This window comes from Tursiops truncatus, chromosome 4 (genome assembly GCF_011762595.2).
Source record: "Tursiops truncatus isolate mTurTru1 chromosome 4, mTurTru1.mat.Y, whole genome shotgun sequence".
Lineage (NCBI taxonomy): Eukaryota > Metazoa > Chordata > Mammalia > Artiodactyla > Delphinidae > Tursiops > Tursiops truncatus.
In genome coordinates, this window is record NC_047037.1 from 118,067,784 (window position 1) to 118,094,626 (window position 26,843).

At 36.7% G+C, this 26,843-nt stretch overlaps 1 protein-coding gene across 4 annotated transcripts in view; it reads left to right on the top strand.

The window, feature by feature from the left end:
* The window catches only part of CXADR (CXADR cell adhesion molecule), a 73,938-nt gene that overhangs the window by 46,440 nt on the left and 655 nt on the right, over positions 1 to 26,843 (top strand). The window contains exons 7-8 of one of the 4 annotated variants that reach the window (XM_019922655.3): positions 2,500 to 2,683; positions 6,373 to 6,750. In XM_019922655.3, the coding sequence (XP_019778214.1) occupies positions 2,500 to 2,683; positions 6,373 to 6,384 (196 nt within the window). In that variant the 3' untranslated portion in view covers positions 6,385 to 6,750. Of the gene's footprint in view, positions 1 to 2,499; positions 6,751 to 26,843 lie in introns of those variants that run through there. The other 3 variants (XM_019922654.3, XM_019922653.3, XM_073804392.1) reach the window with 3 other exon arrangements.

Sequence of the window (26,843 nt, forward strand, 5' to 3'; positions counted from 1 at the left end):
ACCAACCTACACTGTGCCCTCCTCCCCATTTTGGGCTCTACATTAAGAACCATTGCAAAATGCTTTTCTCAAGACTGTCTACCTTCTCCCAATAAAGTACAGGCATGAAACAGCAAAGGAAACCATAAACAAGATGAAAAGACAACCCTCAGTATGGTAGAAAATATTTGCAAATGAAGCAACTAACAAAAGATTAATCTCCAAAATATACAAACAGCTCATGCAGCTCAATATCAAAAAAACAAACAGCCCAATCCAGAAATAGGCGGAAGACCTAAATAGACATTTCTCCAAAGACATACAGATGGCCAAGAAACACATGAAAAGATGCTCAACATCACAAATCATTAGAGAAATGCAAATCAAAACCACAGTGAGGTATCACCTCACACTGGTCAGAATGGCCATCATCAAAAAAAACCTATAAACAATAAATGCTGGAGAGGGTGTGGAGAAAAGGGAACCCTCTTGCACTGCTGGTGGGAATGTAAATTGATATAGCCACTATGGAGAACAGTATGGAGGGTCCTTAAAAAACTAAAAATAGAACTACCATATGACCCAGCAATCCCACTACTGGGGATATACCCTGAGAAAACCATAATTCAAAAGGAGTCATGTACCAAAATATTAATTGCAGCTCTCTTTACAATAGCCAGGACATGGAAGCAACCTAAGTGTCCATCAACAGATGGATGGATAAAGAAGATGTGGCACATGTATACAACGGAATATTACTCAGCCATAAAAAGAAACGAAATTGAGTTATTTGTAGTGAGGTGGATGGACCTAGAGTCTGTCATACAGAGTGAAGTAAGTCAGAAAGAGAAAAACAAATACTGTATGCTAACACATATATGTGGAACAACAACAACAAAAGGTTCTGATGAACCTAGGGGCAGGCCAGGAATAAAGACGCAGATGTAGAGAATGGACTTGAGGACACGGAGGGGGAAGGGTAAGCTGAGAGGAAGTGAGAGAGTAGCATGGGCATATATACACTACCAAATACAAGATAGCTAGTAGGAAACAGCTGCATGGCACGGAGAGATCAGCTGAAAGCTTTGTGACCACCTAGACGGGTGGGACAGGGAGAGTGGGAGGGAGGCTCAAGAGGAAGAGGATATGGGGATATATGTATACATATAGCTGATTCCCTTTGTTGTACAGCAGAAACTAACATAACGTAAAACAATTATACTCCAATAAAGATGTGAAAGGAAAAAAAGTACAGGCATAAAGGTTTCAAAAAATGGAGCTGTTGGGCTTCCCTGGTGGCGCAGTGGTTGAGAGTCCGCCTGCCGATGCAGGGGACGCGGGTTCGTGCCCCGGTCCGGGAAGATCCCACATGCCGCGGAGCGGCTGGGCCCATGAGCCATGGCCGCTGAGCCTGCGCGTCCGGAGCCTGTGCTCCGCAACAGGAGAGGCCGCAACGGTGAGAGGCCCGCGTACCACAAAGAAAAAAAAAAAGAAAATGGAGATGTTAAGGTTTGATTTCTCTATACAGCTAATCTACAGAGCATGGGATTGTTATTTATTTATTTATTTTTTTGCAGTACACGGGCCTCTCACCGTTGCGGCCTCTCCCGTTGCGGAGCACAGGCTCCGGACGCGCAGGCTCAGCGGCCATGGCTCATGGGCCCAGCCGCTCCGCGGCATGTGGGATCTTCCCGGACCGGGGCACGAACCCGCGTCCCCTGCATCGGCAGGCGGACTCTCAACCACTGCGCCACCAGGGAAGCCCTGGGTGTTTTTTTTTTTAAAGATCTGATTGTATCAAGTGACATAGGTAGTTAATAGAACTATGGGTAATGTGATTTTCTTTTATTTTTTAAATATTCTAAACCAGTAGATCTTAACTAGAAGTACACATTGGATTATAGAACTTGTAAAAATAACATATGACCAAAGTAACACCCAGAAAATTGACATTTGGTGGGTCTGGGCACTTTTATTTTTTAAATGCACAGAAGTAACTCAGATATATATTCTATGTCAGTGCTTAGTGTGAAAATTCTTATGCCTAATTCTCAGTTTTTGCAAACTTCAGTCTGCTAAGTTTTCAGCTAAAGTCTTAGATGAGTACCTTTCATAATAAAAAGGATATTTTGTCTTGTTCTTTTTTTGGTAGAAATATCTGCAGGTGTTAGGGCTTTATTGACTATAGAGTGTTACATGACTGTAACCAGGTTATCTTGATCAGTGATACTAGAACATGAAAATATTTGAAGTTTGTTCTTTGCAAGACAGCATTATAGAATAGCACATTTTTGTAAAAAACACATTTCATTGTGAAGATAGAAACTGTAAATGATAAATTTGGCACAGATACACAGTTATGACATTATGCCTTATTGTGCTTGTTTTTTGTGTGTCACACACGATTTTATGTACTTAATGCTTAAATAGAGGCTCTTCCCTACCCATGATTCATAGCTTACATATTGTAGGTTTTTAGAAATTTGTTCTTTGAACGGGTATTGGGATCTTTATTTCTAGGGAAGACGTGCCTCCTCCAAAGAGCCGTACGTCCACTGCCAGAAGCTACCTCGGCAGCAATCATTCGTCCCTGGGATCCATGTCCCCTTCCAACATGGAAGGGTATTCCAAGACTCAGTATAACCAAGTGCCAAGCGAAGACTTCGAGCGCGATCCTCAGAGTGCGACGCTCCCAACTGCTAAGGTAGCTGCCCCTAATCTCAGTAGGATGGGAGCGGTGCCCGTGATGATTCCAGCACAGAGCAAGGACGGGTCCATAGTATAGAGCCTCTGTACCCTTCATCTGTGCTCTCCTCTTGAGATGTGAACACCTGTTTTAATTTTTGCTACCAGCCTCAAAAAAAACATATATATATATATATATAAAGTTAACCAAAAACTGTAAGAATAATACTTCAAAAAGTTTTGTTTGGTTATATTGAAATAGTAAAGGCATTAAAGTTCTAAGGACAAATTCACCATCTAAATAATATTTCCTTTAAGAGCTTGACTTTATAGGTTTCTGACTATCAATACTTAAGTCAGCTGTGGCACTTTGAATATGAAATCATAGGTGAAGAAATAAATTGGTGAACTTACATGCATACCAAGTTGATACTTGAATCATCTGAAAGTGGTACTTTATAATTTCTGTTATTTTTATATTGCTTTTTTCAATTAATTTATGACCCCCCCCTGCCAAAATTGGTAAAGAAAGATTCATGGCAAAAATACTCACGTAGATTTATGTTTGTTTTTGTTTTTGCTTCTTTGAAAAGTCTAAATGTGTTTGACGAGTCTCTAATAACTAGAAAACAGTACTAGAAGTCACTAGTTCTGAGTAATTCATAAACCTTGTGTATGAAATGACTTAAGTATTTAATTGCTAGATTGCTGTGGGCAGCAGGGACGTAGTAAGCTCTTTTGTATGCTAAAATAAAGGAGCATTTATCTGATTCATTTAGAAAATTTGCTGTCAGCTACATATAGCGATGACACTAGTGGTGCAGTTGTGAGGATGAATTTTGTTGATTAATGTTCCAATGCCCTGAGGCCTGTGGTGGTCTTCAGAACAGTGACCTGCTATCAAGGAAGTGTAGTATTTTGCAATTCCCAAGTAAATGCTCGTCCTCAACTTTAGGTGATATTTTTCTAAAAAGAAAAGATTATAACTCATTTTTTATTTGACAATTACAGATTGTAATTCCGTAATTATTGGTTCTAAATTTTAATTTTTTTTTCCTGGTTCAGTGTTTTGTTTTTGTGATGGTGTTGTACATTATATGTTCTAGAAATGTAATCTTAAATTACCCTCTTGAATGCAGTTCCTGGAGGATACTTTCTTCATAGACTTAGAATACACTTTAAACTAGTAAGTGTCCTCTATCAATTCTGTTTCAGACTTGGGAGGATGTACAGTTGCTATTGTATGGCCAGCATGTCTTGTGTAGTTGCAGAAAATCAAGCTGAGCTTTGAAAAGTTTGTCTTAGTTTTGTGGAAGTGACTTAATCTTAAAAAAAAAGAAAAAAAAAGAAAAAAAAAAAAGAAGAGAGAAATGAAAAGGAATAAAAGGAATACTCCTACCTGCCAAATGTGTTAAGTACTGTTTTAGTAGATGAAAGTGAATTTATTGTACTTTCCTTAAGATTGTGAGGGAGTGTGGATTGAGTAGAATGAGCCAGCAGTTTCTTCATAGTAATACGGTCTGCAGTAACTTATTTCACTAGCTCTGATACCTTTTCCCTAGATTTTAGTAGGGAGTTGGTTTCTTTTCATCTCTTTGGGTGCTGTGGTGGTAAATGCTACATTATAAATTAATGTTGGCATGAATTTATTCTTAGGCAGAGTATTGTATACACTTTTTAATGGTAAATTGAAGCTGAATGTGTAATGGATTCGTGTATAGTTTTACATATTTGGAAGCATTTTAAAAATAGGTTTTTAACATTACATAATATTGCTTTTACTCTTGTGTTAACGTTTTCATCTGTGCCTTTTGGGTAATTTAGTTTTTATTATGAATTTCTGGTGCCTATGAGCTAGCTATCGCCTGAAAGGTGCTTAGAGGTGAAGGTACTGTTCCTAAAAATGCATCACTGTGATACCTTTCTATCCTCATACTTTCAGTCTTGCCTCTTTTCTGATCTTTCTGGATGCAAGTTAACTGATTGTGTGACTCATAAAGTTTTTAAAATTTCAACATCCCCTACACTCTTTTGACTGTGTTTCTGATTTTATAATAACTGTTTTTGAATACCAGGCCTCTGGTCTGTTTCATATGAATAAAATTTATGATATTATACAAATAAACAGCAGAGCACAGACATTACTAATAAAAATTTTGGTCCTTTCTAGTCCCAGTTTTCATATAATGAAAATTATGCTATCAATCTAAGTAGAAATTACTACAAAAGGTGGACATATGTAAGGCTTTCCTTTCCTTAGACTTCATAGTTAGTCTAGGATTTGGTTATAAGTAAATTGGAATCTCTTCCAGAAATGCTTCCTTCCAGGTCAGGGTCATTACCAGCTACAGCCTGAGAAACAAGCTTGGAAAAAAAACTACTGTTGTGACCTGAAGAGACCTACTGGATGTGGTTGAGTTTAGAGGACAGAACTCAGTTTTAGGCTTATGTCTCCAGCTACTCATTGTAAATTTCAGTGAATCCAAAAGTCAAATAGCACTGATAACTTCCTAAATAATTCTCAGTGGTAGTTTCTGGTGAACTAGAGATCAAGTATTTCTTCTAGAATTACTATTGGTAATCATCAAGCAAGTCAACAAAAAATCGTTATTCAAGCATTTCCACTAGTAGCCAAACATCAGTCAAGGACGGCACTGAACCTTCAAAGCAAAACTCTTCCATTCTACTTTATACCTAAGAGACTTGACACCATCTTTCTGAGTTATGCAGGATAACTTCAAAAGAAATATCATAGAGGACGTAATTCTGTGCTTTGCATATGTAGATTACAGGTTTCTTTTTCTTATGGCAACCTTACTAATATTTCCCTGTTAGAAGGCCAAAAACAAAAACCTTATTGATAAACGGGCCAAATTACTTTTTTAAATTTGGGCTATCTGCCGGGAAGTTGTTACAATGGAAACACAGACTGTGTCTTAGGGGGAGGTTAATTCAAGAAACACAATTAGATTATTGGTATGAATTAATACCTGGTTTTTATTGAAAAGATAATTTTTAGGATTGAGTTCTGGAAATTTGGAGCAAGTGAAGGGGCAAATAAACATTTTGATTAAATATGAAAAGAACTCACTGCATGAAGTTGGATGTCAAATTCTGTAATGTTTGGCTTCTTAACTATTCTCTGTCTTTCTGTGTGCGTGCAGCATGTAAATCTGAAGTTATATGAACGTTTAAAGTTTTTTTTTCTAATCTTGTTCCATCTCCACAGTGTTTAGGGCTTTCAGATGCCTTATTCCAGTGTGAACAGAAAAAGTCCTTATTTTTTTGTGGTTACTGCTTTGATGTGTCATGTAAGGAGTAGTTTGTAGAAAATGTTGGCATACTTTTAACTTTTTAGTGGCTTGTGACATTATATATTATATATATGTATATATATCTTTATAATATTCCTGTGTTTAGTAGTATAAATGTTCTGGGCAAGTTTTCATATTTCAAATGCCTTTGGATATTCTTGCAATACAGGCAACGTGTTCTGTAGTTAGATTTTTTTTACTCATTTGACACTAAAATGGTCTATAACTGAGCACAAATTCTACCTAATAGAAGCAGGAAAGAATAATAAATAAACTGATGAATTGTGGTTCTGTTTATCTTATGGATGGTAACACCAGCGAATATTGGCTACATCTGGCTTCTCACTGTTCATTAAAATCCAGTTTTATAAAATACCCTATTTTGTAATTTCAGAGTGTGGTGTGAATATCGGTTGGATTTGGTTTTGGTACTGAACACTAAAAGCTCCAAAGAACTCTGTTTTCTACTAACTTAATGACACAAGTGTTAAGAGAACCACAATTCACTGATTTTCATCCCTAACTGTGGATTTCTGTGACAAATACACTTGTACTACTGAGAAGTAATATTTTGACACTTCATATATGCAAGTAGAGAATTGATAGTGTCAGTTTCAAAAATGATTTTTTGTATTTCAAGTTTCTGGCTTAAATATCCAATGGTGCAGATTTTGACATTTGTAAGAACAAAATTTGGTTTTAAAAAAAGCCAAAAACTTGCTCTGGTTTTGTGACCTTGTGTACCTTTAAAAAAAATAAAATCAAGAAAGTAGTTTTCTGCCTCATGGTGTGGCTTCATAAGCTTCATTATACTCTTCCTCCCTGCTTTTCTGAGCCAGGGTTTCCTTCTCCCCTCTCCTTTGCATCTTTTATTAAACAAAGTAAAGATCAGAACAATAACATCAATGAAAACATATCAAACATATTTATAGAAATTTCTCCAGTCCTGTGCATCTATATGACAGTAAATAACATAATGTATCTGGGGTTGAAACCTCCAAAGTTATCGTGTCACTATTTACAGCGTAAATTCAAGAGTTTTTCAGATGAATTAAAAATGTGCGTACTTATATGTATTAAATACACACATCTAGTTATACTTTAAAGCTATTTTCATTGACTCTAAGTGTTGATTTCAGAAAAAAAAACAAGATGGGGTTAGCAGTGCTTTTGTAAGAAGGTATTTTGAGAAATATTTTGTTTACACTACAGTTTCTCAACCTTGGCACTTTTAACATTTTGGGATGGATGATTCTTGGTTGTGGGAGACATCCTGTGCATTGCAGGATGTTTAGTAGCATCGCTGGCCTTTACCTACTAGGTGCCAGTAGCTCTTGCCCTCCTTCCTCCAGATGTGACAACCAAAAATGTCTCCAGTGTTGCCAAATAGCCACTGGGGTGGGGGGCAAAACTGTCCCTAGTTGAGAACCAGTGGTTTATACTAATGTGAAGTTTTCTACTCGGAGGTTAAAAGAAGAGCATAGGCTTTGGAGTCAGACATATCTGAATACCACTTATTACTAGATGCTTTACTTAGCTTCGGTTTCCTGGTGCTTGAAATGGGGATAAAAATACCTACATCACAGGGGATGTTGGAGGATTTTAAAGAGATAGAATTGATATAATGAAAATTCTTTGCATTTGTCCCTGTTTGCTGGGATGCTGATAGTGGTACACAGATTTTCAAAGAATCAAGATTACAATAAAATATGCTAACAAACTACTAAGTATAATTTAATGCCTTTAATTTAGATCATATTTTAATCATGAAGTTCTAAAGGCCAGATCATATTTCTGGTTAATTAAGTACCAAATGACAAAACTGTTGAAATTGAGTGAAAATTGAATATAAAACAATCTGTTGTTAAATATTGATTAAAAAATGGTTTTAAGTCTATGTCATAAACAAATGTAGTTTCTAAATGCAGTAAAGGCAGCTGAAAAGATCAGGAAGCCAGTGCTAGGAATTCAGCTCAATATTTCTTGCTGATATTTCTGCAGTATAAATCAAATGGGATTTGTTGTTTTGTTACTTAAATGATGTTTCTAAATTTTATAACTATTTATAGGAGAAAAAATTGTCCTAAGGTAACTGCAGAAAAAGAATTTCTGAAGTTAATGAAGAACTGAGAAATAATTTTCAGTCTAGTTAATCAAGGGCTTGATCAGTATGCTTCTCGTTTCACTGCTGAGCTAGGAAATTCTAACTCTAATGGAGAATGAGAGAGGTGGGAGGAGATACAGGAAATTACAGAGGGAAAAACCTGATGTCAGCCCTCAACAAAGTGCTAGAAGCAGTCGTGATCTTGTCTTTCCCCAAGTCATTCATTGTCCACAGTCCCAGTGGATTAGTTGTTTTAAAATGTAAATCTGATCATATTAAAAACCAGATCATCTTAACCTGACACAGAAGGTCTCTGATGACCATTCTATTTCTCTGTGGTTTATTTTTTACACACCTCTAGGTGCACCTTTGTGATAGCCATACTCCATAGCTAAGGGGCTGTGGTCTCATACCTTTGTGAACATGCAATTTCCTCAGCCAGAGAGGAACCCATCGTTGTTTACCTGGCCAGTGCCCTGCAGGTGTCAGTCCAAACTCTGTCTCCTTGGAATCATTTTTCCTATTCTCACCCCCGCCCCTCACTCAAGTTAAATTAGGGGTGCATTTGGGCCCTCTACATTGTATGGGTCTTTATGGTACAAAAACGTTTTGCATTCTAATTGTTTAACATTCTTAATTGACCTCCTTGATGAGTTTGAAGCTGGTTCATTCACCTTTATCCCCAGTTCCTAACTCTGACTTGCATATTGCTCAGTAAATGCTGAATGAATTTTTAGAAGGGACATTATGGGCATCAGGAGCAAGTGTGCATTTATCAAGTGTGTGTCATGTGTTCTGCAAGACAACGGGCCTGCTTTCTTCCAAGAAGGCAGTATCAAGAGAAAAAGGGTGAGTGTGTATGGGTGTTAAGGGAAAATTCTGCACAGGGCTTAAAAAGTTAACTTGCACAAATAAAGACTGGGTGACCTGACTCAATAGGACCCAACACAGAAACAAACCTAATTATTATGCAAACCTAGAGAAGTGGAGAAGCATTGGAGAAATAAGCTTCTAAAATCCTCCTCAGAGATTCTGAGTAGGTTTGGGGTAAGATCAGTGTTTCTCTCCCAGGTTATTTCAATAATCATCTAAACTTGGGAACCTCTGAATTGTTTAGGAAACCCTGTGTAGACAACTGTGTCCATGCTAAGTCACTAGTAGGTAGAATGTTTTTTCTTGGACCTCACAAACTTTCAGAAATATTTGAGTACACCTTTAGTGAGGCCAAAAAACTTACATGCTTAGATATCATTGCCTAATTTGAATATAGTAATATTTCAGAATTTTTAGGGAGACCTGCTTTGATAGATAAAACACCATATCTTGGAAGATTTTAATTTTTAAAAAATGACATAATGTCAGTTGTTTTCAAGTCTTTTAAAATGATTAGTCTCCTGAAGAGACTAGTCATTTATAATTAATTCTGTGTATAATTGTATTAGTTTGCTAGGGCTACCATAACAAAGTACCACAAATTGGGTGGTTTAAAAAACAAATTCAGGGCTTCTTTGGTGGCTCAGTGGTTGAGAGTCCACCTGCCGATGCAGGGGAGACGGGTTCGTACCCCGGTCCGGGAAGATGCCGCATGCTGTGGAGTGGCTGGGCCCGTGAGCCATCGCCGCTGAGCCTGCACGTCTGGAGCCTGTGCTCCGCAACGGGAGAGGCCACAACAGTGAGAGGCCCGCATACCGCAAAAAAAAAAAAATAAAAAAATTTACTGTCTCACAGTTCTGGAGGCTGAAGGTCTGAGATCAAGGTGATGGTAGGGTTGGTTCCTTTTTTTTTTTTTTAATTGAAGTGTAGTCAGTTGATTTACAATATTAGTTTCAGGTGTACAACATAGTGATTCATATTTTTATAGATTATACTCCATTTAAAGTTGTTATAAAATAATGGCTATATTTCCCTGTGCTGTGCAATATATACTCGTAGCTTATTTTGTACATAGTAGTTGGTACCTCTCAATCCCATACCCCTATCTTCCCGTTGTCCCTCTCTCCACTGGTAACTACAAGTTTGCTTTCTATATTTGTGAGTCTGTTTTTGTTTTGCATATACATTCATTTGTATTATTTTTTGATTCCACATATAAGTGATATCATACAGTGTTTGTCTTCCTCTGACTTACCTCACCAAGCATAATATTCTCTAGGTCCATCCACTTTGCTGCAAATGGCAGAATTTCACTCTTTTTTATGGATGAGCAGTATTCCATTATATATGTGTGTGTGTGTGTGTGTGTTATATAGATGCTATATATATATATGTATGTATATCACATCTTAATCCAATCATCTGTTGATGGGCACTTGGGTTGCTTCCATTTCTTGGCTATTGTAATAGTGCTACTGTGAACATTGGGGTACATTTATCTTTTCAAATTAGTGTTTTCATTTTTTTCTGGCTGTATACCCAGGAGTGGAATTGCTGGATCATATGGTAATTCTATTTTTAGTTTTTTGAGGAGCCTCCATACTGTTCTCCATAGTAGCTGCATCAATTTACACTCCCACCAACAGTGCAAGAGGGTTCCCTCTTCTCCACATCCTCCCCAACATTAATTTGTAGACTTTTCAATGATAGCTGTTCTGACAGGTGTGAAGAGATGTTCTGGTTGTGATTTGCATTTCTGATGATTGGTGATGACCATTTTTTCATGTGCACTTTTGGCCATTCGTATGTCTTTGGAAAAGTGCCTATTCAGGTTTTCTGCCTATTTTTTAATCAGATTGTTTGTCTTTTTGATATCGAGTTGTATGAACTATTTATATATTTTGGATATTAACTCCTTATTCTTCTTACTGTTTGCAAGTGTTTCTCCCATTTAGTAGGATGTCTTTTTGTTTTGTCAGTGGTTTTCTTTGCTGTGCAAAAGCTTTTAAGTTTAATTAGGTCCCATTTGTTTATTTTTATTTTTGTTTCCTTTGCCTTAGGTGATAGATCCAACAAAATACTGCTACAATTTGTGTCAAAGAGTGTTCTGCCTATGTTTAGGAATTTAATGGTTTCTGGTCTTATATTTAGGTTTCTAATCCATTTTTAGTTTAGTTTTGTATATGGTGTGAGAAAATGTTCTAGTTTCCTTCTTTTACATGTACCTGTCCAGTTTTCCCAGCACCACTTCTGGAAGAGACTGTCTTTTCTCCATTGTGTATTCTTGCCTCCTTTGTCACAGAGTAATTGACCATAGGTGTGTGTGTTTATTTCTGGGCTTTCTATCCTGTTCATTGATCTATGTATCTGTTTTTATGCCAGTGCCATACTGTTTTGATTACTGTAGCTTTGTAGTATAGTCTAAAATCAGTGAGCATGATTCCTGCAGCTTTGTTCCTTTCCCTCAAGGTTGCTTTGGCTATTGGGGATCTTTTGTGGTTCCATATAAATTTTCAGATTATTTGTTCTAGTTCTGTAAAAAAATATCATGGATATTTTGATAGGTATTGCACTGAACTGGTAGATTGCCTTGGGTAGTATGGACATTTTAACAATATTAATTTTTCCAATCCATGAACATGGAATTTCTTTTCATTTAATTGTATTATTTTCAATTTCCTTCATCATTGTCTTACAGTTTTCAGAGTATAGGTCTGTCATCTCCTTGGTTAAGTTTATTTCCAGGTATCTTATTCTTTTTGATGCAGTTGTAAATGGAATTGTTTTCTTGAATTCTCTTTGTGATAGTTCATTGTTAGTGTATAGAAAAACAACAGATTTCTGATATTAATCTTGTATCCTGCAACTTTAGTGAATTTATTTATTAGTTCTAGTAGTTTTTTTGGTGGAGGGGGTTGGTTCCTTCTGAGCGTTGTGAGGGAAGTTCTCTCTCCTTGGCTTGTAGATGGCTGTCTTCTCTCTGTGTCACTTCATGTCACCTTCCCTCAGTGTGTGTCTATCTCTGTGTCCTATTTTCCCTTTTTATAAGGACACCAGTCATATTGGACGAGGACCCACCCTAATGACCTCATTTTAACTAATTGTATCTTCAACAACCCTATTTCCAAATAAGGTTACGTTCTCAGATACTGGAGATTAGAACTGCAGCATAGGAATTTGGGTACACACAATTCAATCCATAACAGAAATGATGATTGGAAACTGTGAAGCAGGACTAATAAATAAAATAGAGAAAGTTAGTATGGAATACATTCCCAAAGAGGTTTTTTTGCTTAGTTGGTACAATAAAAATAGCAGCACCTGAGTAACTATGCCAATATAGTTATTTCATGGTTCTCAGTCTCCCCCATCCTTACCCTCAGGAGTATACTATTGTTATTTCAAATATGCAGTGACCATAATACACTATTAACCTCACATCTGCTTGTCAAGTGAAAAAGTAGTTGATGAAATGATTATGGATTGTCTTCTTAAGAATCTTGCTGAAAAGATGAAACTATTTTTCCAGGGAAAGAGTTTTTAAAGTTCTGTATTTCAAATTGTTTATATAATATTTGTGAAATGAATGTTTTTTTTTTACTGTTTCAAATATTAACCTCTATACTCCTTCTCCATAACAGTAAAATGAGGATAATAGCATCTATCTCATGGAATGGTTCTGGGAATGATAAAGTAATAACATGTCAAGCACTTAGGCTGGCACATGTCAGTGCTCTGTAAGCACTGGTTGGTGTCATCATCATCATTGTTATTGTGTTATAATAGCAATATTTGCCTCATATCTTACAGGATTAGGGGACTATATCCCAGTTTTCCCAAGACAGTTCTGTCTTATGCCTGTTATCTCACTGTAATTACAACAGCAATAGACCTTTGGCTCTAGAGTGGCTCAGATTGGACAGTAAGATCTGTGGTTACCCTAACTTTGGGGTTTATAGAGTCGTAATGATCTAGTACTTGGCATGAAGAAAGTAAAATATTTCACCCAAATGACATCACTACCAAAAACCTTTCTGTTTTGTTTCTCTTCTAGTATATTTAAGTATATGTATTATTTTTAAAGTGAATGTCCTCTGTTAGTTTCTTTTATCAACTTGGTGTTGAATCATACTTGTATATGTATCTTAGCAATTGTTAGAAGTATTTGTATATATCCATTTTAATAGCTGCAAGATGTTTTATTAAGTTGATGTTCCATAATTCATTTTTTTCTTATTTGTGGACCTAGAGGCTTCCAATTTTCTGTTATATGGTAATATTGCTTCCTAGAGTTTTTTTCCCATTCTTTTGAGGTATTTCAGAGCACAGGTATTAAAGCAGTGGGTTGTTAGGGCAGATTAAGTTGTGGGATTTAAGTGAAAGCACTATGAAGTTGTTTCTTACATACACAACATTTCACAAGCTACTTTTTGTGGATGCAGTGATCTCTAAACTACAATTTGAGGAGACTGGTAAAGAGAAAAAGTGAAGTTCTGGCCTTTTTAAGCCAAAGGCATGGGAATTAATATGTTAAATCTACAAAAGAGAGTGCGATCACTCAGGAAAGAGTGTTTAGAATGAGAAGAGGACCCGAGTCAGCCCTCTGGGTCACAAAAGACAGAAAGAAACCATTCTCGGAATGAAGTCACTCATGATGCAGACCAGTTCTGGTGGAACAGTTGTGCCAGTCCTTAGTTCCATAGATTGAAGCGCGGATGAGAGCTAAGGAAGATCTAGAAACATAGTATGCAAAACATGCCTCGCTGAGATTAAATCCTACAGAGTCCAAATTATATAAAAGATGAAATGGCTATTGTTTGTCTCCCCATAAGATTCCCACCAGCTCTTGAGACGTCTGATTCACAAGACGCAATTTGAAAACTATACTAGACTATTCTTTCAATATTCTTGGCCATGAAGGGAAGGAGGAAGCCAGAGGAAACAGCAACTAGAGTAGGGCAAAGGTTAGCTTGTTTGTGAGGATGGGAGAGACTTGAGGCTGTGGAGAAGGGGCCTGGAAAGAGGAAGGAGCCAAAACGGAATGTGGGCGGGATTAACTTGAAGAGGGCAAGGAGAACATCTTCCCCAGAGGTTGAGGGGGAAAGTCAGTGAGGTTGGGGGCAGATTTAATAGGTTTGTGGTTGTGTGGACGGGATATCATTAAATGATCTCACTTTCCTCCAGGAAGTAGAGGTGAGGTCATACTCTAGGAACATGGGGGGCAGGTAGCTAGGTAGTAAGAGGACTGAGGGAAGAGGTGAAACTAGGAAATTTCGGGTGCAGCATGGGAGAGAGAAGAAGCTAACACACAGAAAAGGAACCCTGAATGGTCCTGAGAGGGCAGATGAGGCTTGGATCATGACTGTATGCCTGGCCTGTTTAGCATCTGGTACTGTAGCTGACTAAAATTAAGTATTCAGTGAAAGCGTGCTTGTATGAATTTATGATTCGTTTCAGTTCTGCTGCTTTTATAAAAAGAAACATTATTTCCCATTCATTTACTACTGCTTGGAGAGGACTTGGAAGCATCTAATCTCAGGAAGACATGAAGAGGTGATGGACCACTTTAGAAAGAAATGACCTACCTGACAATAGAAGCAAGTAGATGACCATTTCTCTACAGTTATCTTTTTCCTAGACAAGAGTTGATTAAAACTCTCCAATTCGAAGTTAATTTTCTTAAAGCTTTAGGTTCACTCCCTTGCTTGAAAGCTTTCCTGGACCTCTAACTCAAAAGTCTAAACTCTAGCCTAGCTTTTGACTTTCATGGCTAGCCCTCCATTACAACACTGACTCTGTGCTTACACTTGCATATATATATGTGTGTATATATATATATATTTTTAAAAATAAGGTTTTATACACACTTGTTTTTTTAATTTAGCAAATCCTCAGATCATTCTGTATATATGTATTATTTATCATTTATATATCTACCTATCTAAAACAACCTTATTTGTTTTCAAAACTGTATAATACATCAACTTGCTACACTGTAACTTAGCCAATCTCCAATTGACCATTTAAGTTGATCCCATCTTTTTGATATAATGAATTATAAGTAGTATATTTGTATATACATCATTTTTCATATGTGCAAACATATCCTTAAATTTCTAGAAGGGGAGGTACTGAGTAAAGAGTATTTTTTTTTTTTTTTTGCGGTACGCGGTCCTCTCAGTGTTGTGGCCTCTCCCGTTGCGGAGCACAGGCTCCAGACGCGCAGGCTCAGCGGCCATGGCTCACAGGCCCAGCCGCTCCGCGGCACGTGGGGTCCTCCCGGATCCGGGCACGAACCCATGTGCCCCGCATCGGCAGGCGGACTCCCAACCACTGCGCCACCAGGGAAGCCCGAGCAAAGAGTATTTTGACAGCTATTATTACAATATCTTCTTAATAAGTGTAGCAGCTCATGCTTGTAGTGGATAAGAGTGCTTATCTCCACCCAAATCCTCACCAATACTCTTATCTGACTTTTTTATCTTTCCTGATCTCTGAGAAGAAAATTTTGTCATGGTTTAAAAGTCTATTTCTGTTTGGTCAGTTGAGCATCTCTTCCTATGTTTAAAAATCATTTGTGTTTTTGAGAACTATGTTCATATGCTTTGCCCATTTTTCTTTATATTACAATTCTGCTAATTTGGAGGAGCTCTTAAATGTTAATAAAATTAGCCCTTTGTGATATGAAATATACCCCCCCTTTTTTTTTCTTTTGCCAGGTTATCCTTTTTCTTTGACTCTGTTTATGGGCTTACCCTTTTCTGACCACGTAATCCTAATCCTTTCTAAGATGTTCTCCTAACTTCTCCCTTCTTGAGATTGTAACCTCAGAGGAAGCTGAGGGTCACCTGTCTTCATGTATCTGTCTCCTCTCCCTAAGCAGATGGCAGACTTCTCAAAGGTGGAACATGTTTACATCTAAATGATCAACATATAATAGATTCTCAGTGTACTTTGTTGATGATAATAATTGCAGCAGTTCTGGCTATGTTCGTATCAAGTCATTGCCACACGTGTTCCCATCACGGTGTATTTCTTCATCATTTACCTTTGGTTTCTATTTTTTTTTTTTTTTTTTTTTTTGTGGTACACGGGCCTCTCCCGTTGCGGAGCACAGGCTCCGGACGCGCGGGCTCAGCGGCCATGGCTCACGGGCCCAGCCGCTCCGCGGCATGTGGGATCTTCCCGGACCGGGGCACGAACCCATGTCCCCTGCATCGGCAGGCGGACTCTCAACCACTGCGCCACCAGGGAAGCCCTACCTTTGGTTTCTTTCTTTAAGTTTCTGGAGTTTTTGCCCAGAGCAGTTTTATGGAATCAGCACAAACTATTAATGGAGAAAATGAGTTATCTTGCACTTGAAAAAGAAGATGTGTTGGTCACATGTTTAGGTGAGCTGTCACACACTGTTCCAATTTGAATGTTGGCTACTGGCACTGTGCTCTTTTCATGTTGCTAAGTAGGACATTTTTCCTCATGGAGTCCCAGAACTGTCAACAGTGAGAACATTTCTAGAGAACAGTAGAATGACCTTGCAATTCTGAGAGGAGACAGTGTGATAGCAAAGATACAGTAGTTCCCCCCCTTGTTCCTGGCGGGGTACAATCCAAGATCCCCCAGTGGATGCCTGAATCTGCAGGTTGTACCAAACCCTAGGTATACTGTGTTTTTCCTACACATACATACCTATGATAAAGTTTCATTTATAAATTAGGCACAATAAGAGATTAATAACAATAATAATAAAGTAGAACAGTTATAACAATATGCTATAATAAAATTTATGTGATCTCTCTCAAAATATCTTATTGTACAAACTTAATACATTTTCCATTTAACTAAGTACTTAACCACACACTGTGGCTATAACTTTTTCAACTTGAAGTGTGACAGCAAAACCAACACATTTTTTTCCTTCACAATTTCCCGGGTAGAAGATTTATTCTTACTGTAGATCTTAGCAACCTTGGCATTTTTTTTCTTTCCCTATTAAGTAAAGAACTCTCACCTTTTCATTGAAAGGAAGCACTTTACAGCTTCTTTTGGGCATACTAGAATTACCAACATCACTCTCCGTGCACTGTAAGGCCGTTATTAAGTAAAATAAGGGTTACCTGGACACGAATGTCCATCTGATGACTGAGAGGGCCACTAAGTAACTAACAGGTTGGGTACACTGGACAAAAGGATGCTTCACATCCCAGGCGGGACGGAACAGGATGGTGCAATATTTCATCACACTGAACAGTGTGCAGTTTAAAACTTATGAATTGTTTATTCATAGCAATAATATTAAATGGAAAATTGTTTGGACCTTGGTTGGCTGCAAATAAATGAAACCATAGAAAGTGAAACCATGCATAAGGGAGGAACTACTGTGCCAATGATTTGCAACCTTTTGGAAAATCACAGTCCTCCAATGTTCAGCCTCCACCAGGCTTTTGATCTCCTGACAAGGGGAAGACATTTTATATGTTCACAAAAACAAGAGAACACAAAGTAAAATAATTACATGAAACGAAGTGTAATCTCTGCCTTGCCAACTAAAAGATACAATCTTAGGTCCAGGGCAAGGTAAAGATGCACTGTATAGTAGCCAACAGGACTTTATAAACACATGTTTATGTAGGTTTGATTTTTGTGTGTGTGTAATTTTGTAGCATTTTTGTTTTTGTAATATGGGCAAAAGATTTGTAATATAGTTAAGTGAAGAAAATTTACATAGCAGTTCAAATTTGGTAAAAACCAAGCAAAACCCCCCAAATATGTATGGGCTATGTTATCTAGTTCAATATCATTTTATGAAAATATCAAGATTCAGAAAGGTTTTGATTTCCCAAGGCCAGTAGTTAGGAATGAAATCCAGGTGTCCTGATTCCTGGTCTAGTGTTTCTCTAGGAACCTTGAGTCCTTGGCAGTCCTGCCCTGAGAGAACTATATGAAAGGAAAGAAGAAGCGGGGAGGAGGTGGGAGGTGTGGCTCTCCCTCACTTCTGATCCCCCTCCCCGGCAATACCAGCCCAGGAGAAGGCCCATGAAAGGAGAGGAGACTGGCCTAAGCACACCCTCTGCTCCCTCCAAACAGGGTCCCCACGCAGGGCGCACTGACTCTTGTTGACAATACCCATGGAGGCCCCGGTGGGCTGTATGATTGACGAGAGTCCGCTTTGTTTGGTACCAAGCCTGTTTATGCATGTTGTATTGCTGATGACATAATTAAAGTAAATCGTATATATCAACTGTACTAGATATAGTGAAGACATGATAATCAGAGGGAATGATTCTGCTGGCACATTGCTTCAAAAATATGTTGCTTTCACTTGACTGCAAAGAAACCAAACTTTAAATTAGTATCAATATATTATGGATGTAGGTTATGGAGAAAAGAAAACAGCTCCTAGAAATAGATCCATATTCTAAGAAAAATTCTTAACTCTACATCAAAAATTTGGTGCCTGAATGTATATTGATACATTTTAAACATTTAAAATATTTAAGGGATGTATCATTTTTAATGGTTTCCCACTTAAGCGTTTTTGATTGGCACTCCTAATTGTGCTAGGGAGAGGGATTTTACAGTAAATCTGCATGCCAAATCCCTATATCAGATCTTGCATCTTAGCTTTTTGTGTATTCCTTTCCAGATTTTACAGTGACTGTCAAGCATCACAAATGATCTTTTCAAAATTATTTACTCAAGGATCTCATTAGCTATCAATATCAGATTTTAAATATAGTCTGTTTTAACATTGGCAATATTAGGAAACATTAAATAGTCAGATTTCACTTTAACTCAGATAAAAACTAAATTTTAAATACAAAGTTTTTTCCGTTGAATTTAGTGAAACAGTCAGTCTATTCTTCTGTTAAAATTTCACAGCTTTACTTATTTATTTGACTCTAAGAAATTTATCCTCTATAGATTTTTTTGTATGTAAATTAAATTGGCAGTTCTAAAATCAATTGGCCCATTTATTTCTGGACTTCAAAGGAATACCCCCCACCCTCAACCCACTCCCAACAAAGGAGTTATATATTTAGATATATGATTGAAAAAACATTTCCAAAAGAGATCGGTAACTTAATAGCTAATGATAAAATTGGTTAAATCAATTAAGGCAATATATATGAATACTATGAAACTATTAAAAATCATGTTTTAGGAAAAAATCAATGGCATAAGATGTTCCACATTTCCAAATTGTGAGACCATAAAATGATTATATTTCATAACGCAACAAAACAGGAGTCTAAAAAAGAGGGAGCTAAAGTAAAAGCTCCCTCTTTTAAACATTCCCCCATCCACTAAAATATTAACAGTGGTTCTCTTTGCTGGAAGGATTATAGGTAATTTTAATGATCTCTTCATGCTTTTAGGTAATTTTATTCTCCCAAATGAACTATACATTTTTTTTAACAAAAATAATTCTAATAAATAAAAGTTGTATATAATAACTATGGCATACTTAATTAACATTCTCCATTAGCAATGGCAATTTCTGTATGTAGATGCATAGGAAAAGCAGTGATTTAAACTATAACCACTAACACTTTTCATGCAGAAGGGAGATTATTTACAACCTTTAGCTTGGAAGTTGGAAAAAGAACATCTGATGCCCTCTTGTGGCCAATAATTTTTATAAAGTGATTTATTCTTTTTCATTGAAATCCAGTCTAAGCTAAGAGAATAATACCAAAATATCTATTCTATTGCTTTCTAAAAAATATTGCTTATACACTATTATTAACAGTTTAAGGGTAACTATTAGAAACAGTTTAGTGTATCTTTCCAACCCCCTATCTTGCTCTTAAAAGCATGTGTCCTTTAGTCATACTGCTTGGGTTTGAAGCCCTGCTCGTTTAGGTCACTGGGACAACTTAACTTGAATACTCTGAGACTCAGTTTCCTTGTGTGTAAGGTGAGGATAATACTAGAACACACAAAAGTTTATCATCAAATGGAAAGCATTTAAGTACCTGTCAAATGGAATTTCATTTTGCTTGATGAAATGCTTTATAAACATGTATGCAGGGCTTCCCTGGTGGCACAGTGGTTAAGAATCCACCTGCCAATGCAGGGGACACGGGTTCAGGCCCTGGTCCAGAAAGATCCCACATGCCGTGGAGCAACTAAGCCCGTGTACCACAACTACTGAGCCTGCGCTCTAGAGCCCATGAGCCACAACTACTGGAGACCGTGAACCTAGAGCCCATGCTCCACAACAAAAGAAGCCACCACCATGAGAAGCCCATGCACCTCAATGAAGAGTAGCCCCCGCTCACTGCAACTAGAGAAAGCCCACGCATGCACACAGCAACAAAGACCCAACACAGCCATACATAAATAAATAAAATCTGTTAAAAATAAGTATGCATATGTATGAACTATTAATGGTTAACATTATCCTGTGATAACCTACCTAGATTCTATTGCCCTCACTTTTTGTACCTATTTTCATCCTTCATACATCTTATGTAAACATAATAAAATTTATTGAGCATTTGATATTTGCCATGTATTGGAGTGTTTTATATTAATCATCTTATTTCATTCCATGATAAACCTATCAAGTTCTATTACTATCCTCACTTTTTGTACCATTTTTACCCCTCACACAATATGGTGGACATCTTTCCACAACAGATACAGATCATTCTTTTATTGGCCTCATGCTCTTACATAGTATAAATGAATTATAATCTTTTATTATATTAAAAAAGGCTGCCCCCATTGTACATTAATTTTTATACATTTGTGAAAGTATTTCCATAGGCTATCTTCTATATATATAGCATTTGAATTACTGGGTAAGAGAATACACACATTAAAAAAAAATTTTTGACATTGTTAAATTGGCTTCCACAAAGAATGCAAGCCACTGTCTTTTCAATATCAATTTGTTAGGTGAAAAATGGTATTTCGTGGTTTCAACTTATACTTCCTTTGTCATTAGTGTGCCATTAGCACCTCTTTTAATTTTTTAGCCATTTGTATTTCTTTATATATATTTGGCTCTGCTAAATAATTTAATTATATGTAGAAGCTCTTTGTATATTAAGAATACTAATTCATTTTCTTTTAAACATTCTGTAGAAAATTTCTCCCTCTTTGGAGTTTGTCTTTTTTTAACTTTTCTGAAGATTTAAATTTACTTATTTATTTATGGCTGTGTTGGGTCTTCATTGCTGCATGCAGGCTTTCTCTAGTTGCGGTGAGCAGGGGCTACTCTTCGTTGTGGTACACAGGCTTCTCATTGCAGTGGCTTCTCTTGTTGCAGAGCATGGGCTCTAGGTACACAGGCTTCAGTAGTTGCGGCACACAGGCTCAGTAGTTGTGCACAGGCTTAGTTGCTCTGCGGCATGTGTGATCTTCCCGGACCAGGGCTCGAACCCGTGTCCCCTGCATTGGCAGGTGGATTCTTAACCACTGTGCCACCAGGGAAGTCCCAGAGGTTGTCTTTAAGTGTATTTATGTCTTTTAATATGCAATTAAAATTTTTTTTCAATTCCAAAATGCCAATTTTTCTATCTTCACGGGGAAATTTTTCCTAAGCTAAAAGTATGAATATCTCCTTCCATATTTCCTCTCAGTACTTTTATAGTTTCATATTTTACATTTTGTCTTTAATCTATCTGGAATTTATTTTTATGGTTTGAAGTAGGAATTTAACTTTAAAAATGGCATAGCCAGGGCTTCCCTGGTGGCGCAGTGGTTGAGAGTCCGCCTGCCGATGCAGGGGACGTGGGTTCATGCCCTGGTCCAGGAAGATCTCACATGCTGCGGAGCGGCTGGGCCAGTGAGCCATGGCCGCTGAGCCTGCACGTCCGGAGCCTGTGCTCCGCAATGGGAGAGGCCACAACAGTGAGAGGCCCGCGTACCGCAGGAAAAAATAAAAAATAAAAAAAATAAAAATTGCATAGCCAAATATAGTTCACAATTAATTTTTTTATTAGTGAATTATTTTCAATTTGAAAAGCCACATTCACCATACAGTAAACTTATGTATCTAAATGTTTCTGGTTCTGCACTTGTATTGTTTCATTGGTATATTCACTCCTATGTTATACTGGGTTGGCCAAAAAGTGCCTTCCGTTTTTAAGTTAAAATAAAAGACACATTTTTCATTTTCACTAAGAACTTTATTGAACAACGTAGTCACCCTTTTGTTCCACTACCTTCTGCCATTTTTCAGGCGACTGCATAATTCCATCTTCCCAAAACTTTTTATCTTTTCGAGCAAAGAACTGTTCCAGGTGCCTTTTACACTCTTCCAGGGAATTGAAATTTTTTTCTATTAAGAGAATTTTGTAAAGACCTAAATAAATGGAAATCTGAAGGTTCAGTGTCTGGTGAATACGGTGGATGAATCAGAACTTCCCAGCCAAGCTGTAACAGTTTTTCCCTGGTCATCAAAGAAACATGCAGTCTTGCGTTATCCTGATGCAAGATTATGCGTTTTCTGTTGACTAATAATTCTGTACGCTTTTCGTCAAGTGCCGCTTTCAGTTGGTGTAACTGGGAGCAGTACTTGTTGGAGTTAATTGTTCGGTTTTCCGAAAGGAGCTCGTAATAGAGGACTTCCTTCCAATCCTACCATATACACAATATCACCTTATTTGCATGAAGACCGACCAGCCTTTAGTGTGGTTGGTGGTGGTTCATTTCACTTGCCCCATGATGTCTTCTGTTCCACATGTATTGCACAGTATCCACTTTCCATCACTCGTCATAGTTTGTTTTAAAAATCGGACGTTTTCATTACATTTAACGAGAGAATCGCATGCGGACATATGGTCAAGAAGGATTTTTTCATTTAACTTATGTGGAACCCAAACATCAAAGTGATTAACATAACCAAGCTGGTGCAAATGATTTTCAACGCTTGATTTAGATATTTTGAGTATGTTGGCTATCTCCTGCCTGGTATAACATTGATTGTTCTCAATTAATATCTCAATTGCTATCAACTTCAACTGGTCAACCTGACTGGAGCATTGTCCAATGAGGAATCTCCAGCACGAAACTTCACAAACCACTTTTGACAGGTTCAGTCAGTCACAACACCTCCATACGCTGCACAAATCTTTTGCGTTTCAGTTGTGTTTTTACCTTTCTTGAAATAATAAAGCATAATAGGCCGAAAATGTTGTTTTTCTTCCATCTTCAATATTAAAATGGTTACACAAAAATTAACCAATTTTGATGTCTTTTTTTAAATGGATGCTGATATGACAGCTGTCACATATAATCTAACAAAATTGTTTCGAATGAAATTAAAAACAACTAAGTGCTACTAGAGCCATCTTATGGAAAAAAGCGAACGAACCTTTTGGCCAACCCAATACTTTAGAGTATATATTGATAAATTACTTAAAAGGAAGAACACTCCCTGTCCATTGTTCTTTTTAAAAAAAAAAATTCCTGGTTATTGAGAATTATTCTTCTATGTAAACTTAAAATCAGGCTTTCAAGTTCCACTAAAATTTCAGTGGGATTTTAATTGATTTATATTGGCTTTACATATTAATTTGAAAAGTAAAGTTTTTTTTATAGCATTGTATCCATTTAAATATGGCATATTCTTCTAGTCAGTTATTTTTGACTTTAGGCAAATTCTTATAAATTTTTCTCCTCTGTGGGATGCACTCCTTTCTGTTGTTAAAGTTTATTTCCAGGTATTTAATACCCTTGCTTAGTAACAGGGATTTTTCTCCCACAAAGTACTATTTAAAATTTTTCTCATGAAATTAATATATATCATTGGGAACATTGGAGAAGTATGTAATACAACCAGTTTATTACAAGCATTTATTTTGGAATATTTCCTTCTAGAAATATTTGTATGATCAGCAAATAAAATCAGAAATGTACCAGATGGTCCATATGTGCAATTTGGTTATCAGTGATGTATAGTATTTGTATTTGCTAAAAATAAATCCACTGAACTTGTCTTAAATTGAGTGCTCTTTAAGAAATATTTGTCCTTTGACTTCTCCAGTTACAAAGTCATAATAGTATAAATATCTGAAATGTGTAATGTAGGAAAATGGAGGTTCTCTGTATCTGCCCCCACCCCCACCTCTGAGAACCCTACTTTTAAACAATTTGATGTTTATTTTTCCAGACAATATTGGCGCTATCCTAGATGTAACATTTCTTTCCCCACTTGCAGTATTTTCCCAACTTTCAACATTTTATCCCATGTCATTAGAAATTGATGCACTTTTGTGTGTGTGGCTACATGGTATTTTCCACAGTATTTTCTTGAACAGATGTTCAAATTTAACTGTTCATCTATTGGGTTTTTATTTTTGCTGTTTACAAACATTTTGAAATGAACACTTTTACATAGGTAACAGCCCCTTGTTTTCGAGTATTTCTGTAGATACATTCCTAGAAGTATATTTGCTTAGTCAAAGGATATGCATATTTACATTTTTAACTGCCCTTCAAAAAGGTTATACTCTTTCAAGCCTGTACTAACACTATGTGTGTGACTGCTTCCCCACACACTCTCACCAACATTGGGCATTTTTAATCTTATGATTATCAAGATAAACCTGCTTTAATTGCTAGTGAAGTTCACTTAACAGTCATGACACTAAAATTATGTATAGAAGTTAGCCATTAAACCTTTACCATCTTTAATGCAGGGATATTGTGTTTCCCGTAGAGCCTTACAGTGTTACTGCTTCACAACTGGGATACAAACTCCAGAGAATACATGAGAACATCATATACCACGTCAAATCAACAAATGTTTGATACTAAGAAAAAAAGAAATCCTGTGATAAACTTGGGCCATACTAATACCACTAACTCTCTTTCCCTTGACCAATCATTGGTAGTTTGCTTTGTCATCTCAATCCTCAATCAGTTGGGCTGTAGAAATATTGCAATTTGATTTAGAGTTCAAATGAATAAAATGGCTGTCAAGTTATTAGTCAGCCCCTTTTCAAAATATCTTAATAGTTTGTGAAAAGGAACTTCGTCAAGGTTTTATTAGTTATTAACCAAGATACTCTGATGTCTCATATTTGCACTCAATATAATTTTTGCATCTGTTCCTTTTTTTCCAAATCTTGGCTTGATACTGAACCTTTCCTCAAGTTTTAAGAGTTGGTAGACTTTATAGACTTTAGTTGGTAGACTCTATATATGGTAGACTTTACAAAGTCCAGCTTGGATTTAAGTCAGGGCTTCATTACTTAGCTCTCTGTGATCTTTAGCATTTTTAGCTTCTCTGAGAGCCCTTATCTTACCTGGGATAATAATGGTACCCACCTCAGGGGGTTATTATGAGGATTAAATAAGTTGTTGGCATATAGTAATACAAATTTTTTAAACTTACTGTTTAATATCTGTAAAATGGATAGAATGGTTACTCTAGCAAGGTAAATGCACATAAGTGATTTAAAGTTTTCTTCCTCTTCCAAATCATCAAATAAGAAATCACTTTAACAGTGTAGCTGAGTAGAAGCCAATATAAATGCTTTAACATCTTAGTTTGAAGTCATTGAAGTTTACCAGAAAGTTAAATACTCTGAGATAAATATTACACTAAAAACCCAGAAATAAGCACTTTGGTATTGATGTAATATAACTTACCAATTTATATTTTTCTCTTATTTTTGATATTTCCATGTCCAAGTTTAACCTCTAAATTTAGAGCTTTGCAGCTATGGCTACAAATATAAAATAAAATGGAGAATTAAAACAAATTATCATTCAGTCACAAACCACTCCTTCAAACAGCCTCGTAACACTGTCAAGCTGAAATTATACAGCAACATTTTGTCTTCATTAGAGCAGTCCTGCAGTCTGAGGGAGACAGACTTAGAGATGTTACAACTCCTAGAGTCCTAATTACTAGTTAAAAAGTTTGACACACTTTGAACTGCATACTTACTAGACTGAGTTTAAGATGTAGCTTCTGAAAGAAAGATGGTTTTATTTCATTAGGAATGGATTGGAAAAGCTATATTGATGAGAGCTTTCTTTTGCTTTAAATAAATTTTGGAACAAGGTGACGTGGATAGTCAATAAAGGGCAGAATCTTCTACAGGTAACATATCTAATATGCAGTCAACTTCAAAATTAGCATTTTTCCTGAGACACTCTGCCATTTAGTTGTCAACACTAATGAATAAGAGATTTAGGAGATTTTTATAGTAATCTGATGTGGAAAGAAAGGTGTAGCTGGCTAGGTACTACCAAAAATATTTCCCTCAGCAATATAGCTATTATGCTTCTGATTTTCCCAACAGCCTTATAACTATGACATGTGCAAACTAACAGAACAAATGCTATCTGCTAACTCCATGATAAAAATACTTGAAACTTGCCACTTTTACAATTGCCTAGAAATCTTCCATTATCACCCAAACTCTAGGGTCTATAAGGGAACAGTAACAAAATTTTTTTTTCCAACTTAAATAAAACTAATCTCCCTTGTGATGCCAGTTACCCCTAGGAAAATATGCTCAAGTTTGAATAAGCATTCACTATAAATCTCAGGGGAAAAAAAAGTAGATATGGTTTAGAAATATATTAAAAGTTGCATATGGCTTATCAAAGAGTACAATAACATTAAAACCACAGGCCTCTAAAGTTTAAAAGTAAGTTTTCTGTTGAAGTTGCAGACATTTTGAATTCCACATACTTCAAACCTTTGAGAGCTATGTATCCTTACAATTTGTGCACTTTTCTGGTAGTCTGTACATCAACAGAATTTATCAGCAAACACAACAGAAATATCTGGAATAGCCAAGGACATCCAATGATTTATTAGCAAGTTGTGATTTTTCTGGTAAGTCAAGTAAGTTAAGACTAGAAATCTAAAGATGTAGGTAATGAGAAAACATAATGATCTTTTAGTTTTTAAAAAT